This window comes from Epinephelus fuscoguttatus, linkage group LG8 (assembly GCF_011397635.1).
Source record: "Epinephelus fuscoguttatus linkage group LG8, E.fuscoguttatus.final_Chr_v1".
Classification (NCBI taxonomy): domain Eukaryota; kingdom Metazoa; phylum Chordata; class Actinopteri; order Perciformes; family Serranidae; genus Epinephelus; species Epinephelus fuscoguttatus.
In genome coordinates, this window is record NC_064759.1 from 36,345,429 (window position 1) to 36,365,214 (window position 19,786).

General features: G+C 42.0%; 1 protein-coding gene across 6 annotated transcripts in view; it reads left to right on the top strand.

Annotated features, from left to right (window-relative positions):
• LOC125892761 (intermembrane lipid transfer protein VPS13B-like) overlaps positions 1–19,786 on the top strand; it is a 360,799-nt gene that overhangs the window by 106,516 nt on the left and 234,497 nt on the right. For all 6 annotated transcript variants that reach the window (XM_049582970.1, XM_049582966.1, XM_049582968.1 and 3 more), the window contains exons 18-19: positions 938–1,072; positions 2,010–2,189. In XM_049582970.1, the coding sequence (XP_049438927.1) occupies positions 938–1,072; positions 2,010–2,189 (315 nt within the window). The remainder of the gene's footprint in view (positions 1–937; positions 1,073–2,009; positions 2,190–19,786) is intronic.

Sequence of the window (19,786 nt, forward strand, 5' to 3'; positions counted from 1 at the left end):
AAATGCCGCAGACTGGCACAGGTTTTAGAAAAACTAATGCTGGTGCCGGATTTTCTAAATTCAGCATGTATCTGATCCACCAACAGACATTTATTTTATCCTGAAATCCAAACTTTTTCCTTATATTCCCATGGTCTCCTCCCACTAAAATAGTACAGCTAACCAATAGAAGCTGGTAGGGACTTGGGGCAACAAAATCCAAAATTGTATGTAAATACAATTCATCTTTCTAGATTATATTGATGCAGATTTGAAAAGAATACTGTCGACATGTGACACCTTTTATCTTGTGTTTCTAGAGTTATGTGTTTTTGCAGACATGTAAGATGCAGTATTTCGTAAAGGGATTTTGGCGTGTTATTTGCCACCAGGAGCAGGATGGGAAATAATCTTAAAAGGAATCTAGTTGTAGTCTTGCAAATAGCTACCCCTGCAAGAAAACCGGTCTTTGCAAAATCTTACGGTCTGTGAGTGTGTGTCAGATTTGAGTCTTTTCAGAGTCTTTCAGTCTTCTTGTGTTTAGTAGGCATAGATGTCAGGTGCTGATAAAGGGGTATCATACATTATAGTGTATAGTAAACTATACTAGATTGTAGCTTTGGGGGACATTAACTTAGGTTTTAACAAACATTTATAGCTTAAATGTGTTATTGTTTGACATATTTATCATACATATTTACCAACAGGTTAACCTTGGAAACAGAAGGCACTGCCAGTATCCCTGCCAGTTCCCAGTTAGGCGCAACACACTCTGCCTGGTGTTGGAGATATCTGTGTATTAGAGCACCTGGTTTCTCAGAACTTTGGGGGAGACAGAGAGGGAAAGAAAGGGGTCAAGACCAATTAAAGGCCAATCAAGTGTTTAACGAAGCCACGGCAGCGGTGTTTAAACCTGCTGGACTGCACTTCATTTTCACTTTGTTTTCTTTTTTATTAGGTGTGAAGTCTCCGGGCCCGTCACCGACTCTCGAGGGCTCGGTCCAAAACGTGGAGCTGAAGTTCTGCAGCCGTGCGACGGTGAAATGTGCCTCGGGAACCGTGGGAGCTGTAAAAGTGTGCGCCAGGACCCCAGGTGTGTGCAGCTGTGCCCTGTTAAAACTTTACTGCCTGTGTAGGAGGGAGAGAGTGAGACCGACTAGACTCTTCTTTTACTTTCTTTAACTTATATTTTAACACACTTGACTGTGTCTCTGTCCCTCTTTTTCTCCCGCTCAATCTTTATCTTGACTTCCTTCCAGCTGTGTGATTCAATTGCTGTTTTTCTCTTGGGGCGCTGTCATTGGGTTCTGGCCATGTCTTTGATGGCAAGGATGTTATTGGAGCTAGTGTCATAGCACAGAGTTCATAAGGTCAAACTGCACACATGATGTCAGGCAGATTATAAGATCTATTGCAGCTGTCAATATAGACGTGAAAAAAGGAATGCATGTGCAATTAATTTTCTTATTTCAAAATTAACATCTATAAGGGATACATAAAATAATGAACACATAAGAAGTAACTTTTTTGTCAACCCCCAGTTTACTAAACATGTCCATCATATTACTGTTAGTCAGTGTTTCCTTGTGACAGCTGTTCCTTATGTCAATTAATTTTGTCTGTCATGTTTTATGTTATCCAGGTCTGTCTCTGCAACACTCCAATATTATTTCTAGTGTTTCCCCCTTAGATATCACCTGCAGTTTTGACATGATATGGTGTCTTTTGGTTGTCTCTTTTACCCAAACTGCTGATTGACGCACTGTTAAAAAGTGTCTTCAATATTTTGTGCATTATTTTGTTACCTCATGTTAGTCTAAAACACAATGTACAGGTACAGAAAATGGCTGTTGCAGACTACGTAAGTCAGTAATCTGTATTTAGTTTCACCACCTAATTTTCTACATTTCAGCTTGAAAACCTCTTTAACTCAAGTCACAAATTTTATCTGTGAATATGAATGAGTTTAAATGTTTTTGGTCACTGGAGAATTGGTAGTATATGAAACAACCTTTAACTTTGTTTCTAAGGTTCAGGAGAGGGGGTTAAGGAGAAGCTGGTTCCTCTGATTCAGGGCCCATCTGACACCAAAGAACTCCATATGAGCCGCTGGCTCAATGAGATTCGCAAGCCCGAATCTCTGCTGGCTCCTGATCTGCTGGCGTTTTCCGTTCAGGTCCCTCAGCAGGAAGATGATTGCAGGAACTCAGGTAGAAGCTTTTGAAATGTTGCAAGTCTTACAGTATCCTATGCTGTCCTCTCCTGTCCTGTCCTGTCCTGTCCTGTCCTGTCCTGTCCTCTCCTCTCCTCTCCTCTCCTCTCCTCTCCTCTCCTCTCCTTTTCCTCTTCCTCTTCCCTTTCCTCTCCTCTACCTCTCCTCTCCTCTCCATTTAACACTGTACATTACTCTGGTAAAATTTCGTACTCAGCCTGTATATTTTTGAAATCACCATCCTGCATTGATATATCAGTTCTTTAGCTCATTTTCCGGTCGTGGTTGTGGTGTTTGGATTTGTGACAGGCACTGGTAGTCCATATTCCATCTCAATTATTGGTGATCTAATGCAAGAGTCTCAGTTTGTTTAGGTCGTCATATTTTCCTTCCTCCCATAATGTCACGCAATGCCCCCTTTCAGTTATTTGTTTAGTAAAGCCGATAAGTGTTTTCCACTCCAGTATCCTTGAGGCAGGGTTGGCAACTCGGGGTCTCTTTACAGGCAGCATGAGTTCTCTAAACAGCAGTTAGTCTCTGTCAGCGCTGGGCTGAGCTGACTAACAACAGCTAACCACTCGAGGATTGCTGTTGAAGGCTGCACTGATGTCAGGTTGCAGTTTTTGATTGCATCCTTACACCACTGATTATATTTCTGGTGTCAGTGTGAGAGTGTGTGGGTGTATACATGTGTGTTTAGAAGGGGGGCGTGGGATTATTCAGTAGCTCCAAAAGAATGCATTTCAGATTCCCAAGCTTTAAGTGCTGTAGCTCTTGATTTAGTAAGTTGGATATTTAATGACTGCAGCCCAGTGCATCTCATGTGTCTACAGCAGCAGCCAGGTATGCCCCTGTCTATACAGTATGGTCTCCAGTGTTCTTTCAAGCAACATTTGCTTCTGTAATGCCCCTTCCTTCTGTGAATGAGGTCATGAACATTAGTATATCATCACTAACCTTTCCTCCTCACCTGCAACTGCAACTACTTCTCCTATTGGGCCGCTCTACTGGGCTCCCAGGGAAGATTGATACCTTTGGAAGTACATGTGCTTGACAGTCTCTCTTATGTCATGGCCTTCAATTGCTCCCAAGTCTCTAAAAGCCCACAAAAGGTGAGTCTCTTGAAGAACACTCTGGGCTGTTATCCCACAACCACCCTCCCACCCAACAGCAGATACAGGAGTAGCCAGGGGTGACAATGTAAGACAATACACCTCCAGTATTTATTTTCTGATTTGTTTTCAGAGTCACAACTGTACATCACTTTTAATACAAGGGCTGCATAGATTCATCGTGTGGCCTTGACTTACGTAAAACCCCAAACCTGAATCATATCAGGCCCCTGGGCCTTAAACATGTCAGCGCTGAAATGCAAATAGAGCTGGCCTCAGGTGGTTTCAGACTGTAAGGAAAAGATACAGCTGTAGCTTAGAGTGAAGTGAAGTAAGAAGATAGGTACGATTTAGAGACAGTGGATTTGGGAGGTCACCCCTAACCAGGAATTCTGTTCCATCGCTGTTTGAATGTCACCCAGTCAATCACTGTCCCATTGCTAGTGAACAGAGTGCCAAGACACTGCTATAAATTGAATATGTAAGGCAGGGGAAAAGCTTACATTTCATAGGCAACTCACAGTTTGATAAATGTGAGGACAGTCACTGAATAAATTTCCCGCAAGTTGCAATGACATAATAGCAGATTTTAAAAGCAACCTTGTATTTCTGACAAGGGGTTGTTCCACCCTTTACAGCCTCACAGACAAAGATAGATATTTTTAGGAACTCTGGTAAATTCTATTTAGTGCACAGCCTTAGACTATTACTTTGATTTAGGGAGCATATTATTTCAGCAAAGCAATGGCTCATAAAGACAGTACATATTTTTGAATATTAAAACCTGATCTGAACACAAACCAGAAGACCAAAAGGAAGCAAAAAGAGGGGGAGAGAGAAAGAAGATGAAGGTGAAAGGAAGGTGGGGGGCTGACTCCCAGAAGCACTGGATATATCTCCAGCAGATGTGGAGCAGTGGAGGCCTGCACTCCTTCTCATCACTGCCTCAATACTCTCCTCTTTTTTTCCACTCTTCTGTGTTTAATGTTCTTTGTGCCTTGCCTTCTTTCTTTCTCACTCTGTAGGTATCTCTCTTTTGTCTCTTAACCTTTTTGGTTTCTTTTAATCTCACATGGAGAATACCCATGCTTTCTGTCTCTGACTCTTTCTGCTCTTCATGCATAACATGTCTGTTCCTTTGTTAGAAGTCTGACAAGACATTCAAAGGAAGTACATTGGTAGGTAAACTTCCAAATAACAAACTGTTAAAAAACAATTTCAACATTAACATTCTTGTTTTTTCATTTTATTGTTTTAACACGAAGCGCTGCAGAAAAGCTGACACACACCCACAGACACAGTATTTCTGCCAGAAATCTTTCTTTTATCTGCAGTATACCTGTCAATCCAGTCAAAGCCAGAGACAGCAGCATTGCTTGACAGTAACAATTTCACCAGACTGGAACATTTCTCTCTGTCTCTATCCCTCTCCCTCTCTCTCTGTCTCTCTCTCTCTCTCTCTCTCTCTGTATGTGTGTGTGTGTGTGTGTGTGTGTGTGTGTGTGTGTGTGTAGTGTCAAACATGCTGTTGAAGGAAAAGCTGGCAAAGTTAGTATGTGTGTGTGCACGTACAGGCATTTTTTTGGGGTATCTACTTATAGGTCTGTGTTTTGTATGGTGGTCAGGCTGACATCAAAGCTTTTGGTCAGTCCACATGTCCCATGTCCCCGCTGTCATCCAGAGGGTGACTGGGAGCCTGTTAGAGCAGTGTTAATGGAATGATGGATGCAACGCCTCATTCAGCCAGAGATGAAAGGTGGAGTAGCACCACTCTAAATGGGCTGCACCCTTTGCTCCCATAGGACCAACTCAGAGGCTCAACGTTTTGTGATCATGACATTTCTGAATTGTTGGAGCACTTGGCCTTGGCATCAAACACATTTTATTCGTCCCATGTGGTTCTGTTGATTCCATTTAGCAAATTCTTAAAGCGTGATCATTATACATCGAGCGTAGGACTGGGGTAGGGGAGTAAGAGAAAAGCTAACTCCTTACACCATAGACATACTGAAAACATTAAGATATAATGAGCCACAATCAACTTTTATATTCTATTCTTCATTTGATTAGTCGCTTCTGGTTTTTGTAGGGATACAACGCAAAGCACAGCAGTGCTGTGGGATCTGTCCACCCAATTCTCTAAGCATAATATTTATTTAAGGAAGGGGGAGCATGTTGGTAATCAACATTAAGCCACCAACGTGTTGTCACTGAAGTGTTTGAATATATATACTCACATGCCACAGTGCTTTCACATACATACGCCTTATTTTCATGTTTGGGTGTATGTGATTGACTGCAGTTGATTATAAGTCGAGAGAAGCCTTGCCTTCAGTGTTTCCCCACTGGTCATGTATGTGTGATCTCTGTGTTGTCTCATGTCTTAGAGGATGTGACAGGCTCTGGAAATTGCCAGCACTTTCCTTATGGATCCTTTAATTCATCCCAGAAGCCATTTCCTCCATGTCTTACATTTTCCCATTTTCAGAGCTCAAGAAGGCTCAAATCTCTGAGGTCACCTCTGATACAATATATCTGGTCTAGTAGACAGCTAAATTCTGTACAAACAGCCAATCACGCAAGACTCCACTCATAGAGCACTCTTTTCTTAACCTCCTTCTATGACACAGTTGTCTGAATGAAATATTTTTTTTAAAAAAAGCTTAACATGTTGGGAAATGTTATTTTTCACGGCACTGAAGTAATAATAGTTTATAAATAACTGAATGCATGGTCCAGCATCTTAATGGCAGCTTTGACACATGTTTTAATTTTCTCTTTATCTCTCTCTCGCGCTTTCATACACAGTTAATTCACCAAAGAGATAAGTTACTTTCAAATATGGCCAGTGACATCTGTTTTCTGTCTAATTGTTTACCAGTGAAAACGAAATTCCAATTTACTTAGAAAATGAAGAGATTGGGTTGGGTGGCTTGGGATGGCGGTTGGAGGGAGTCCCTATACACTTGTAGAACTCCTGCAGATCTAGACAAATGTGTTTTCATTTAACAGAGTTGAGGTTGGAACATTCTAATAAATTAAACACAATTAAAGGCGTGGGTTTTAACGCAGAAGAACTAAGCAGCTTTGCTTTGAAATGTCCCCTTTTATGGATCCAAAGGCGTATAGTAGTTTCATATCTTGCCGTTAACCCTTTGCATTACAACGTGACAGTCCCAGATGATTTCTCCTAATTGAGCGGTTGTTCCAGATAGACCCAGCAACGATAAGATTTTTGGCAGCTGCATAGCACCACCATAGCCAAGAATTCTCCCCGTTTTCTTTTCCCTTTTCTCTACTTTTACAGGAACCAAACATGATTCATGCATGTGCTCTCTCTGACACAATGAATAATGAGAAATCAATGCCATTATTAAATAACATGAAAAAAACAACAACAAGTGAGTGGAGCAAAAAACTTTAGAAAGTGAGGCAGCTGTATGAGGAGTCAGACTCAAGGAGCTCAGGAGGTGAGGTAGTTGCTTTTAAGTCACAGCAGGCAGCAATCCAGGTTGGCAGGCTAGATCAGAAGGGCACAGGTTAGTCTTCCACATGGGCCAAGCTGAGAGCCAGAGACATGTCATCCTTCACTAGCACACACTGGGACTGATGCCTGTATTCCTTGACTGGTATTAAATCTATAAATTATTTGTGAATTTAATCAGAGTAGAGCAGTGCCTTAAGGATCACTAGGACCAGAAATCCTTGGCTATGTCATTCAGAATGACCTGCAGTGCTACACTGAGTGTAAATTATCACCACTACTCAAAAGACAGCTTGATCATTTTGATCCCCGGACAGTGGCTGGCTGACAAACTATCCTCCTTGGCTTGGTCTTGGGCCTGTCACTGCTGATGGATGGGGAAGACTAAGGGGGCCCTGGACGGGGCCTGTGTGAGGGAGTAGAGGGCCAGAGGGCGTGTGAGGAGCTGGGGTTTATGCTGAACCTCAGGGCGAGCGGCAGCCTGCAGGTGTTCTCCCCCCCCCCCACTCTCCACCACCCTGACTTGCACCAGAGGAGGAGGGACCAACGGGTCGGGTGGGCTTTATGATCATAGAGAAGACAAAAAAGTGAGAGAGAGTGAGGGATAGCATGTGTTTTCCCCAGGCACGCCAGCAGCTGCGAGACAATGATTTATGCTTTTCTCAGAACTCTGGGATCTCAAAATGTTACATTTAATCAAGCACACTGAGAGCAGAGCAAATGTTAAAGATGTTCCCTATAAAGCCCTCCAGTTTTGATCTCTTTACCATACCATGGGAGCTGTGGGAATAGGGGAACAAAGTGATCTTTAATCTTAATTTAAACATATTGGAGGGAATTATGAAAGCTACATGGAATTAATCCTTGGAGAATTCCCCGGGCGCGGTAATACTAAACATATTTAGTTCCCTAATAGATATTAAAGCTGTTTTCTCCTCAATAACTGTTCATATTAGTCAGATAGAGGGAAGAAAATGTTTCTTAGTTTTAGGGTTCATACAGAATTAAGGCCACTCTTACATTATTTACATTGTAATGTCATTACTCTACAGCTTTTATAGGAAAATGTAATACAGTATGTTCCCATGGGTAATTAGTGTCAAAATACATTGTTTCTGTTTAGCTATTCATCTAGAGATCTGTCTATCTGTCCGTCTATTTATCTACCTAACCTGATATGTAAGCATCTTGACTTGTCTATATGGTGACACATATGTACAGTTCTGTATGTGTTTATCATACGAGACCTGTTCACAGCAGTCAGAAACAGGTGCGATCTTTCGGTATTCCAGGCCTGTAGACCCAAAGACTAATGAGAGCAGGTGGGAATAAAGCGGCACCTGTCTTTGATCTGACCATTTCACACAAACACACATACACATGCATGCATGCACGTGCGCAAGCATGCATACACTTAGAAACACTTGCCACACATGCTCTCTTTGCCTCCTCTCTGAAACCATAGCCCTTGAATGTGTTGCACTGACACCGTAGATGGGGTGTGAATTTTGGGATCTCCCTTGGTAGCCTCCTCCATTACAATCTTTCAAAGGCCTGCAGTACTTTCATATGTCCATCTATCATGCTCTTTTTCCCTCCTTTGCATGTGTTCACTCACTCCATTGAGTGTTAAATCAACAGTCTGGCTTTGTCTCAGGCAGCAGCTTGATGGCTTTAAGCTGCTGGCCTGAACTTTCTCTGGCTAATAGACCTACAGTAGACAAAATGGTACTAAAATTACATTTATTTCACACCCTTGTGAGAAAACACAAGATATAGTTTCTTTAGTTAGGTTAGAAAGTGATGTGACCAGCTTTGTAGTTGTTGGGAACTATATATATATATATATATATATATTTAGTTCCCAACAACTACAAAGCTGGTCACATCATATATATATGTATATATATATATATATATATATATATATATATATATATATATATATATATATGTATGTATGTATGTATACAGCATCTCACATAAGTGAGTACACCCCTCCCATTTTTGCAAATATTTCATTATATCTTTTCATGGGACAACACTATAGAAATGACACTTTGATATAACTTAAAGTAGTAAGTGTACAGCTTGTATAGTAGTATAGATTTACCTTCCTCTCAACATCTAAACAGCTGGCAACTGAGTACACCCCACAGTGAACATGTCCAAACTGTGCCTAAAGTGTCAATATTTTGTGTGCCAACCATTATTATCTAGCACTGCCTTAACCCTTTTGGGCATGGAATTCACCAGAGCTCACAGGCTGCTTCAGGAATCCTCTCCCACTCCTCCATGATGACATCATGGAGCAGATGGATGTGAAGACACCTTGCGCTACCCCACCTTCAGCTTGAGGATGCCCCACAGGTGCACAGGTGAGTTTAGGGCTGGATACATACTTGGCCAGTCCACCACCTTTACCTTCAGCTTCCTCAGCAAGGCAGTTGTCATCTACTAGGTGTGTTTTGGGTCATTATCATGTTGGAAAACTGCATTGCGGCAGTTTCTGGCTGAAGAGGAGCGATCATGCTCTGCTTGGAATTCATGTTTCCCTAGTTTGGGGCTGCATGAGTGCTGCCGGCTCTGGGGAACTCGGTTCATTTAGGGAAACATGAATTCCAAGCAGAGCATGATCGGTCCTCTTCAGAAACTGAGCTGCAATGCAGTTTTCCAACATGATAATGACCCAGAACACACCTAGTAGATGACAACTGACTTGCTGAAGAAGCTGAAGGTAAAGGTGATGGACTGGCCAAGTATGTATCCGGCCCTAAACTCACCTGTGCACCTGTGGGGCATCCTCAAGCTGAAGGTGGGGTAGCGCAAGGTGTCTTCACATCCATCTGCTCCATGATGTCATCATGGAGGAGTGGGAGAGGATTCCTGAAGCAACCTGTGAGCTCTGGTGAATTCCATGCCCAAAAGGGTTAAGGCAGTGTTAGATAATAATGGTTGGCACACAAAATATTGACACTTTAGGCACAGTTTGGACATGTTCACTGTGGGGTGTACTCACTTATGTTGCCAGCTGTTTAGATGTTGATGGCTGTGTTCAGAGGAAGGTAAATCTATACTACTATACAAGCTGTACACTTACTACTTTAAGTTATATCAAAGTGTCATTTCTATAGTGTTGTCCCATGAAAAGATATAATGAAATATTTGCAAAAATGGGAGGGGTGTACTAACTTATGTGAGATACTGTATATATATATACAGTACAGGCCAAAAGTTTGGACACACCTTCTCATTCAATGCGTTTTCTTTATTTTCATGACTAGTTACATTGTAGATTCTCACTGAAGGCATCAAAACTATGAATGAACACATGTGGAGTTATGTACTTAACAAAAAAAGGTGAAATAACTGAAAACATGTTTTATATTCTAGTTTCTTCAAAATAGCCACCCTTTGCTCTGATTACTGCTTTGCACACTCTTGGCATTCTCTCCATGAGCTTCAAGAGGTAGTCACCTGAAATGGTTTTCCAACAGTCTTGAAGGAGTTCCCAGAGGTGTTTAGCACTTGTTGGCCCCTTTGCCTTCACTCTGCGGTCCAGCTCACCCCAAACCATCTCGATTGGGTTCAGGTCCGGTGACTGTGGAGGCCAGGTCATCTGCCGCAGCACTCCATCACTCTCTTTCTTGGTCAAATAGCCCTTACACAGCCTGGAGGTGTGTTTGGGGTCATTGTCCTGTTGAAAAATAAATGATCGTCCAACTAAACGCAAACCGGATGGGATGGCATGTCGCTGCAGGATGCTGTGGTAGCCATGCTGGTTCAGTGTGCCTTCAATTTTGAATAAATCCCCAACAGTGTCACCAGCAAAACACCCCACACCATCACACCTCCTCCTCCATGCTTCACAGTGGGAACCAGGCATGTGGAATCCATCCGTTCACCTTTTCGTCTCACAAAGACACGGTTGGAACCAAAGATCTCAAATTTGGACTCATCAGACCAAAGCACAGATTTCCACTGGTCTAATGTCCATTCCTTGTGTTTCTTGGCCCAAACAAATCTCTTCTGCTTGTTGCCTCTCCTTAGCAGTGGTTTCCTAGCAGCTATTTGACCATGAAGGCCTGATTCGCGCAGTCTCCTCTTAACAGTTGTTCTAGAGATGGGTCTGCTGCTAGAACTCTGTGTGGCATTCATCTGGTCTCTGATCTGAGCTGCTGTTAACTTGCGATTTCTGAGGCTGGTGACTTGGATGAACTTATCCTCAGAAGCAGAGGTGACTCTTGGTCTTCCTTTCCTGGGTCGGTCCTCATGTGTGCCAGTTTCGTTGTAGCGCTTGATGGTTTTTGCGACTCCACTTGGGGACACATTTAAAGTTTTTGCAATTTTCCGGACTGACTGACCTTCATTTCTTAAAGTAATGATGGCCACTCGTTTTCTTTAGTTAGCTGATTGGTTCTTGCCATAATATGAATTTTAACAGTTGTCCAATAGGGCTGTCGGCTGTGTATTAACCTGACTTCTGCACAACACAACTGATGGTCCCAACCCCATTGATAAAGCAAGAAATTCCACTAATTAACCCTGATAAGGCACACCTGTGAAGTGGAAACCATTTCAGGTGACTACCTCTTGAAGCTCATGGAGAGAATGCCAAGAGTGTGCAAAGCAGTAATCAGAGCAAAGGGTGGCTGTTTTGAAGAAACTAGAATATAAAACATGTTTTCAGTTATTTCACCTTTTTTTGTTAAGTACATAACTCCACGTGTTCATTCATAGTTTTGATGCCTTCAGTGAGAATCTACAATGTAAATAGTCATGAAAATAAAGAAAACGCATTGAATGAGAAGGTGTGTCCAAACTTTTGGCCTGTACTGTATATATCTATATGTTCAGCCAATACTGAATTTTAGATTTAATTCAGGTGCATGAAACTAGACTATAGGAGGTTGTTCCATTTGTTTATTTGTTTAAGCACCTCATAACTTCCTCAACAATCTGTTTAATCTTCAAGCAGCCGCTCTCATCATGTCTCGTCAGTCAGTGTGTGTGAAGCAGAGCAGGTAATGTGGAGATTAGACCCAAGGGAACCCACTCAGAGCTTGTTATTGAGGTCAATCATGACCCATTACTGGAGCTGTTCATCTGTGAAGTGTTGGGCTACTTAGGCCACTCTCACAGTGCTTAAAGGCTGGCTGGAGTGTAAGGCTGAGGGGCAGGGGCAGAGATTGGGTACAAGGGGATAAGGGCTGAGGCTAGAGATGGGGTTGGGTTGAAGTGTGACTGTGGCTAAAGCTGCTATTCAGGCTAGCCTCCACCCTTACATGATATCACAGCTCCCATGCGGCCATTTGGCATTGACCATTTTACATTCTTCCTGAGAATGATTCAGTTTATCTCAGTTGCATACTTCCAACTGGACCAAGCTTAGGGTTTTTGCTTTGACTGGAGAATAAATGATAGCAAATGACACTGAAATGATCCCTGTGGGGAAGTTTGTCATAGCAACAGTAAAGTAACAGAATACACAAAGCAGACATTGGAATATAAATAGAAAATTGGAGAGTCAGGGAGTGTCAGCGCATTCATTATTATTCATTAACACATTATGTAAACAATCAATGAAAATGTATTAATTTACAGCATATTATCAGATGGTGGCAATAAAGCAGAGATGTTGAGGGTTGAAGCTGCAGAAACCCAGTACTAACTGCAGCTTAGGGGAACACGGTGGTCCAACTACAGGCTTTTCTAGCTGTCAGTGTAAGACAACATGGTGGTGTGTAAGTGAGTCAGATAGACATGAAGATTTAGCCTTTTTAGTTTGAAGAGAAGTCATTCTGGGTCACCACTGTTTCACCTCTAAAAGCTGTCATCTGGGAAGGGAAGGTCAGAGGGAAAGAGAGAAGCTTTTTTCACTGTGTGAAAGCGGCAACAATATTAGCTCATCAATTTCATGAAGATGATCTCTGTAAAGAACTAATGGCTGTGCACTAATGCAGTACACTTTGAAATGCCATGCATGTGTTCAAAGTTTCCCCATCCAGTTTAAGGTTTCATTCAGGTTGTTAGCTAAAAGTTTTTCATCCGTATTGAAATATCAAAACAGCTGAAACAAACATCTCATGGCACGTGAGCTGGACCCTTGCAACATTTTTTTAAAAGCCTGGCTTTCCTTATATCCAATTGTCAAAGCATTTTAATAAATCTTTCACTTGTCAAAAATGTAGCTTAGATTGGTGACAATATATGTCTTTTGCTACAGCATACTCTAGCTGCACTTTGATGTTTGAGTAGCATCTCATTTAATGTTTTGAGTGTTTATGTTCTACTCAAATTGAGACACTTAAAGTAATTTCATTTCTATAGCTTTTCCGGCATTTCTTGTTTTCCTCATTGTGGGGTAGGGGGAGATGCTTGCCCTTGGTTACTCAGCAGCTGGAAAATAGTCATCTAGCTTGTCAGCTACTGGGCGTAATGTAATTCCCAGGGCACCCTGATTCATTTCCCACTAAGGTGCAATTCATTTTTAATGTTTGTCAGTGAGACATTGAGCGAAGAGCCTAATACAAGTCCCCCCCCCCCAAGTCCTATATTCTCCCATCATTTCAAATTCCCATGTGACTGCAGAGTTATTACAATGAGTAATTACAAGTTAAGCTCTTCAGAGAGAGTAAGAGCACACAGTTTCCCCAAACTCAAAGTGCTTTGCCAGCTGTATCCTTTAAGATTCTTCATTCATCATCAGTAAGTAAAGAAAAGAGAGAAGGTAATTAGTGTAGTTTTCACTAGTTTTATAGCAGACACACAGTGAATGTTGTGTATGTGCTGTGAATGGGAGAGGGCATGCTGACTGTTTGCTAAAGTGGACAGTGGTAATCCCTGGTTCACTGTGTGGCATACAAGGCATTTACATTTTATCCAGTTCTGGGCTGAGTAGCAAGGGTGGAGGAGGTCAATTTAGTTAACCTTATCTAATTGAATGTTGTCACTGGATCAAAGGTCGCCACATTCCACACCGTCAGATCAAACATCACACAGCACAATCAAAACAATTGGCTTCCCCGGATCACCTAATCAGGGGCTTGGGGTTTTATTCTCGCAAATTAGAGGGGATAATGTCCAGACTGACTGCAGAGGGCCAGAAGACTGTCTTAAGTTATGCACATTTGAATTAGTTTACTTAGTTTTAGTTGTACTGGTAGTAGTACTTTGTACTCTGCAATGTGACAAGTTAAAAGAATATACTTTACGCACTTTTATGCAGTATTTCTGACATGTTCCATAACAATTAATGAAACTAGTCATGCAGTTGTGTAGGTTTTTGATCGGCTTGAAGGCTTAGAGATAGTATGTAAGAAACCTCTTTTTACTGTTTATGTCATTGATGAAGTTTTTAATACTTTCTGTTTTGATGCTTCATACTGAACTGTTCAGATGTGCTGATACGACAGGCTGTGGTTTCGCAGTTGCCCTGTGATAGAGAATTTCCCTCTCTAATGCCTACCCATCTTTGCTGACAGAGACAAACAATAATTCATGGTGGCTCCCTGTTCGTCACACCACTTAGTTTATCAGTGTCACTGTCTGTCTGTGAGCCATGCTTTCATCTCTCATTATCGCTGTTCCAGCTATGAGTGAGATCAACCACCACCCCCTCACATTATTAGAAGCTGGTTACTGATTCATACTCTGCCAGTCCTAAAGTCACATACAGGCTAACCAGAGTTCAGACAGATGCCGAATCGGCAGTATTGAAGCAAGCTGGCTGGAGTTCTGTGCCGGTAGCCAAACCAATATGTGTCTCGCCGCTTGAGTGCCCATCAGAAAACACGCGGTGGGCGTGGGAAGGGGATGAGAGCCCATTAGCTTCTTCACAGCTCAGCTGCTGCGGTGCGCCTCCTCCCTCGTACCATGCCCTTCCCTCATCTCTTCTCCCATTCCCCCTACACTCCTCCACTTCCACTCCCCTCCTGTTCTGCGCTCTACACACATTTTCCCAGGCTGCATGGTTGCCCGAATCAGTCTGTGTGCACACTGTGGGCAAAACTTTACCACAAGGAACTGCAGCAGTGCAAGCTCATCAAAAGAAAAAAAGGGGAAATATTAAAAGTTAGTGGGTTAAGTACAGTCCCACATAAAGCAGCAGTGGTGAGGATGAAAAGATGAAGAAGGGGTTGGGGGGAAAAGAAGAGTTGAAATGTGATGTAGGGGTAAGAAGGGGTTACAGCTCATATTCGTGGAAATTTCTTTTGATGCTGATGTGGGCATTATGACTGAAACACAGTGTTAAGACGCAATTAATTAAGCTAATGGTGGTTATGGGGTTGTGGTGTAGGTTTGGGTGGGATGGTGGTGGCGGTGAGAGAGATTTCTCACAAGTCTCACAGAATAAAAAGGCAAAGTAATTAACAGAATCAGCCAGTAGGAACCAGACCGGGGGTGTGGGGGGTTGGGGGGTGGTTCAGTGAGGCTCAGTCAAGAATGGAATGTGACACAACCCACACTAATGTTGAATTCTCCCATATAACTGGCTTATTCTTACACACTCTCATTCACACACACAGAAGACTCTCAATAGTACCAATTACAAGGTCTTTGGCTCTTTTTCAAGGTTGGCTCGTGTTCAGAAACACTGTTGGAACCAGTAAAGAGTACAGTTTAGCATCATCTGTTTCTTAGAGGGAAAAAGAAGAGAAAGACAAAATAGATTATGCAAGGTTTTGTTTGCCACACACCCTAGCCTTGTTGTTTAAATTGTATCTCTATGTATCGTCCAAAACCACTGTGATTTGTCCCAGTGACAGACAGACTGAAGAATGGCTTCTCAGAGTCTTCACTCTATCATCACATATTTATCCCCGAAATATGGAAGCAGTTCTCCGTCTTTAGAGTTCTCTAATTCTTTTTGTTTTGTATGCCGAGCTCTCATTTGTCTTCAGAGTCCCCGTCAGACCACACAGGAACATCTTTGGCGTCATTTCCCATAAAAGAACTAAGAGTCACGCTGGGATGACTAAGTATAAGCAGGTTTAACCAGCTCAATACAGTAGAATGATTGGCAGTGGAAATGAAACATTAAAAGCTGCACTCTGTGACACTCTGCATGTTCAAACTACAACAAAGATGACAAGAGCATGTGTTGGTGTTTGTGTTTCAACTTGTGGTTAAATATCATCCACTGACCAACTCACGTGTAAAGAATATATTTGTCCAGTGATGAAGTTAGGACATGACTATGTGTAGACTATGCATCTTCAGTCGTTGTATTAATGCCCACATGAATAAAATGATGATAACTTGGGTTTATAGGCTGCTTGTCTTCTAACTGATCTTCTGTTTTTAAAAGCTAAACTCACACTTGTGCCATCAGCAGTTCAACTAAACAAGCTTCTACTTATAACAACGTTACTGGCCAGCTGTCACCCTCAGCTGCAGGATTAGACTGTGTGATTGATGTTTATGGAGTACAGTGTGGATGAGGTGAGACTTTCATAAAATGCTTGTTAATGCTTTATTTTAGTCTGCAGAGGAAAGGTCACATGCTTTCAGAATTTCATTTGAATTCATTACATACACATGCACACACACCTATGCGCACGCAGAGCCTGAGAATGATATAGCTGTAAATAATGCCAATACACTGTCGTAACCAAATGTGTCCCAAAAACTTCAGTCGAAATATATTTGTACGATTTATGGGGAGACATAAAGTAGGAAATGTGTGTGTGTATTTTAAAATGTCCAAGTTTGAAATGAATGACATCATTTAGTATTTTCCCACATATTTTACTTAACTGCCCTTGCTTTGCATTTTTAAAAAACTGCCCTCTTTCAATTCCTGCATTGCATTAACCAGTCCATTTCTTACACAACTGTTGGATTGTTCATAAGTAAGAAAAATATCTCAGTTGGATTATAATTACCCTAAACCTTGACAAACTCAAATTCAGTATGCACAGGTACGTTTTTGACTTTCTCATCATGACCTTTTAACATTCTACCTAGTATTGAATTTATTATGGTATCCTGATGTTTACTCTTGGCTGGGTGAAAGGTGCTATAAAGTACTCCTCAGCCATTTTTTGCCAAGTGCTGTACTGTACATGCGTTTGCATTTCCCAATGTAAGTTAAAGCTTTGCATATTGCATTCTACATCTGTATATGCTTTTAGGCATACATACAGCTTAAGGACATTCATCACAGAAAGGCTGGCAGACATACAAATCAATGCAGTCAATCAGCAAGTCACCTCTTTTGCTTTTTTCTTTGGTTGCCTTGGCTTTTTTTTTTTTTTTTTAAAGCTTGTAGCCCTTGTCCACAGTATTAAGGTAGAAGCAGACCTGGAGTTTGTAAAGTGACTTCTGCTGCAAGAGAACACATTAAGAATAATACAGGAAATGATAAATAAAAAAGCCATAATGCCTTTATTAACGTTTTTTTAGTAGATGTACAGGTGTGTGTTGCTAGGCAGGTATAATAACCCTCTAAACTATTCACACGAATAGATGTAACAGATGTCCTGATTTATAAACAGAGGTTTCTGTAAAGCATGCAGACATTGATAGGGATTCATTATCAGCATTTATTTTCCAATCTTTTTTCAATAATCGACCAAACTTTGGGAATTAAATTGTTTTATATTGTCTCTGTTCTAAGTAAATAGATAAGTGTATTGTTTTTCTCTTTGCCCTCTTGTCTGTCTGTTTCTCTCTCTCTCTGTCACACACACACACACACACACACACACACACACACATGCTAATAACAGACATCTTAGCAACAGCGTAGCAAACCTATAAGTGGTGTTATTTGTCACTGATTTAGTGTGTCCCTCTGCACTCAGAGATGAGTATACAGACCAGGTCCAAATCCCTGTGCTGGCCTGCCTCTCTGCAACCCCCATCCTCCTCGCCATCACTCTCTCTGCTCTTTACTTTGGTCATCACACCCCTTCTCCCTCGCTCTGTGACTCTCTCTTCTTCTACCCCTTTTACACCCTCTGTCCATATGCTTTTCCTCTCTCTCTCAAACCCTAAAACTGATACCTGCCCCAGTCTGTTACCCTCCACATTCTCACCCCACTTAACCTTCATTCACTCTCCTGCCAGGTCGGGCAGGAATGTTAATGGAAGCTGTCGATGTGAACAGATTTGGAAGGTTCCATCCAGGGCAGGCCCTAGTGACAGAGGCTCTGCCCCAGAAAGAGTTATGGTGTCTTGGGTGAGGGGAGCATCCTGCCCCCTCAGCCTCTCCTGGTAACCTGAGCTTGAGTGTTTCTGAAGGCTGTGCATGGCCTCAACTGGTCATCTTCAACTCAACTAAACTTTTATGGCCACTTGTCATTCTCTGACTCTAAACACTCTTTTTTTCTCTTTGCCTCTTTTTCTCTTTTCTCTCTCCCTCTCATCATATATCTTAGAGATTTTACACAAAACCTAACTTGCTGATTTGTAGTTTTTCCTCCTCTTTTTACCTTTCTCTAACCTTGTGCCGTCACTCTAACCTGTGTTTCAAATTTATCAGGCACTCTGGCCTTATCAGCAGCATCAGCATTTGGGGGTTACTGACGCCCTTTGCTTCTCTGGGATTTCTTTTATTTTCACAGGAAAAGAAATAATAGGGCCAAAACGGAGCTCTACCCAAAACCAAAAGGTTGTCATTATGTCATGACTCATAAACACACTTTTTGACATCTAGATCTCTGTGAGATCAGAGACAGAGAGGGAGGGATGGAGACCAACCTGGCAACACACTCATTACTGAAATTAATAAGGAAAACATTTTACCACGAAATATGATCCGGTGTTTTGAAAGCTGTGGCTAATGTGTGTCTGTACCCACAGTGTGTATTAGCTTAATCAGCTTTCAGACTGCACAAGCTGTCTGGACTGGGATGGAGGTTTGACACCCAGCCTAGGGGCTACATCCTTGCTTCTGTGAGGAGTTTCAGAGCCAAGGTGCAGACTTTGCTTCGGGCCCTCGGACCTTAGAGTCTCCTGTCAGCTCTGTGGTTGACAGCGCCACTGGGGCCCTTCTTCTCTGGTATGCCTGGGAAAGGCAGGCCTCTGACAACGGCTTCTTATAGTATAAATGTGTATGCACTTGCAGTGGTTTCATGTATGTGTCAAAATGGCGTACACATGTTTAGATATCATATTTGTCTGTGTGGTGGTATTTTAGACTGATGTGAAGTATGGGCTGAGCAGGAGCTCTTCTGGTATCAAGATGTTCCTGATAGGGTTTCTGGCATTTTCTGACCTGCTGGGGGAGAAAAAGGCGTAAAACCCCTAGAATCAGGAGGCACACTGGCCAGTGACCAGCAGGCAGCTAATTTATCTGATTGAAGGTGAGATGAAAGCAGTGGGGTGCACTTAAAGCTCCCTGCTGTTGTCTGACTGTTTGTGCTTATGTGTATGCATGAAGAATGGGAAGTGTGTAGGTATTGTGTCCCCATGTGTTGAGCTGTATGTTAAACTGCTACAGATGGTAAGAGTTTCTGCTGTGCTCCCGTTGGTCAGTAGCAGCCAGAGGCTCCTATCTGTATGAGTTGAAGTCTTTTGCTATACAGCGTAGTATGTCTTGCAAGAGAATGATGAAAGATTAAGCTTAGACACATACATACTATACACACTAGTACATACAAGAGAACACATAAGTTTTTAATCCCACTAACAAGCCTTCATGACTCACAAAATACACACCGCCGCAGGATGAAGCCTCAACTTCAGCCACAGCTTCAGCCTCTGTCAACCCCTTGCGGCACGGAAGTAGTTAAGGGTCATTACAGTATCAAGCCTTTCCCAAAGGAGAGGAGGTTTTGAGGGTTGGTGTGTTTGTGTGTGAGTTTGTGCTTATTTGCCATTACAAACACAGAGGGTGATTGGAAAGCATTGCTGGTATTTTGCAGGGAATCTTAAACTACTAACTAAGCATCACACTGCAACACAGGTTATCTGAATGTGGATGTGGTGTCTGTGATCATGTAAAACTGATTTGATCATTGACTTGTGATTGATTTTTCATTAAACGAAAGA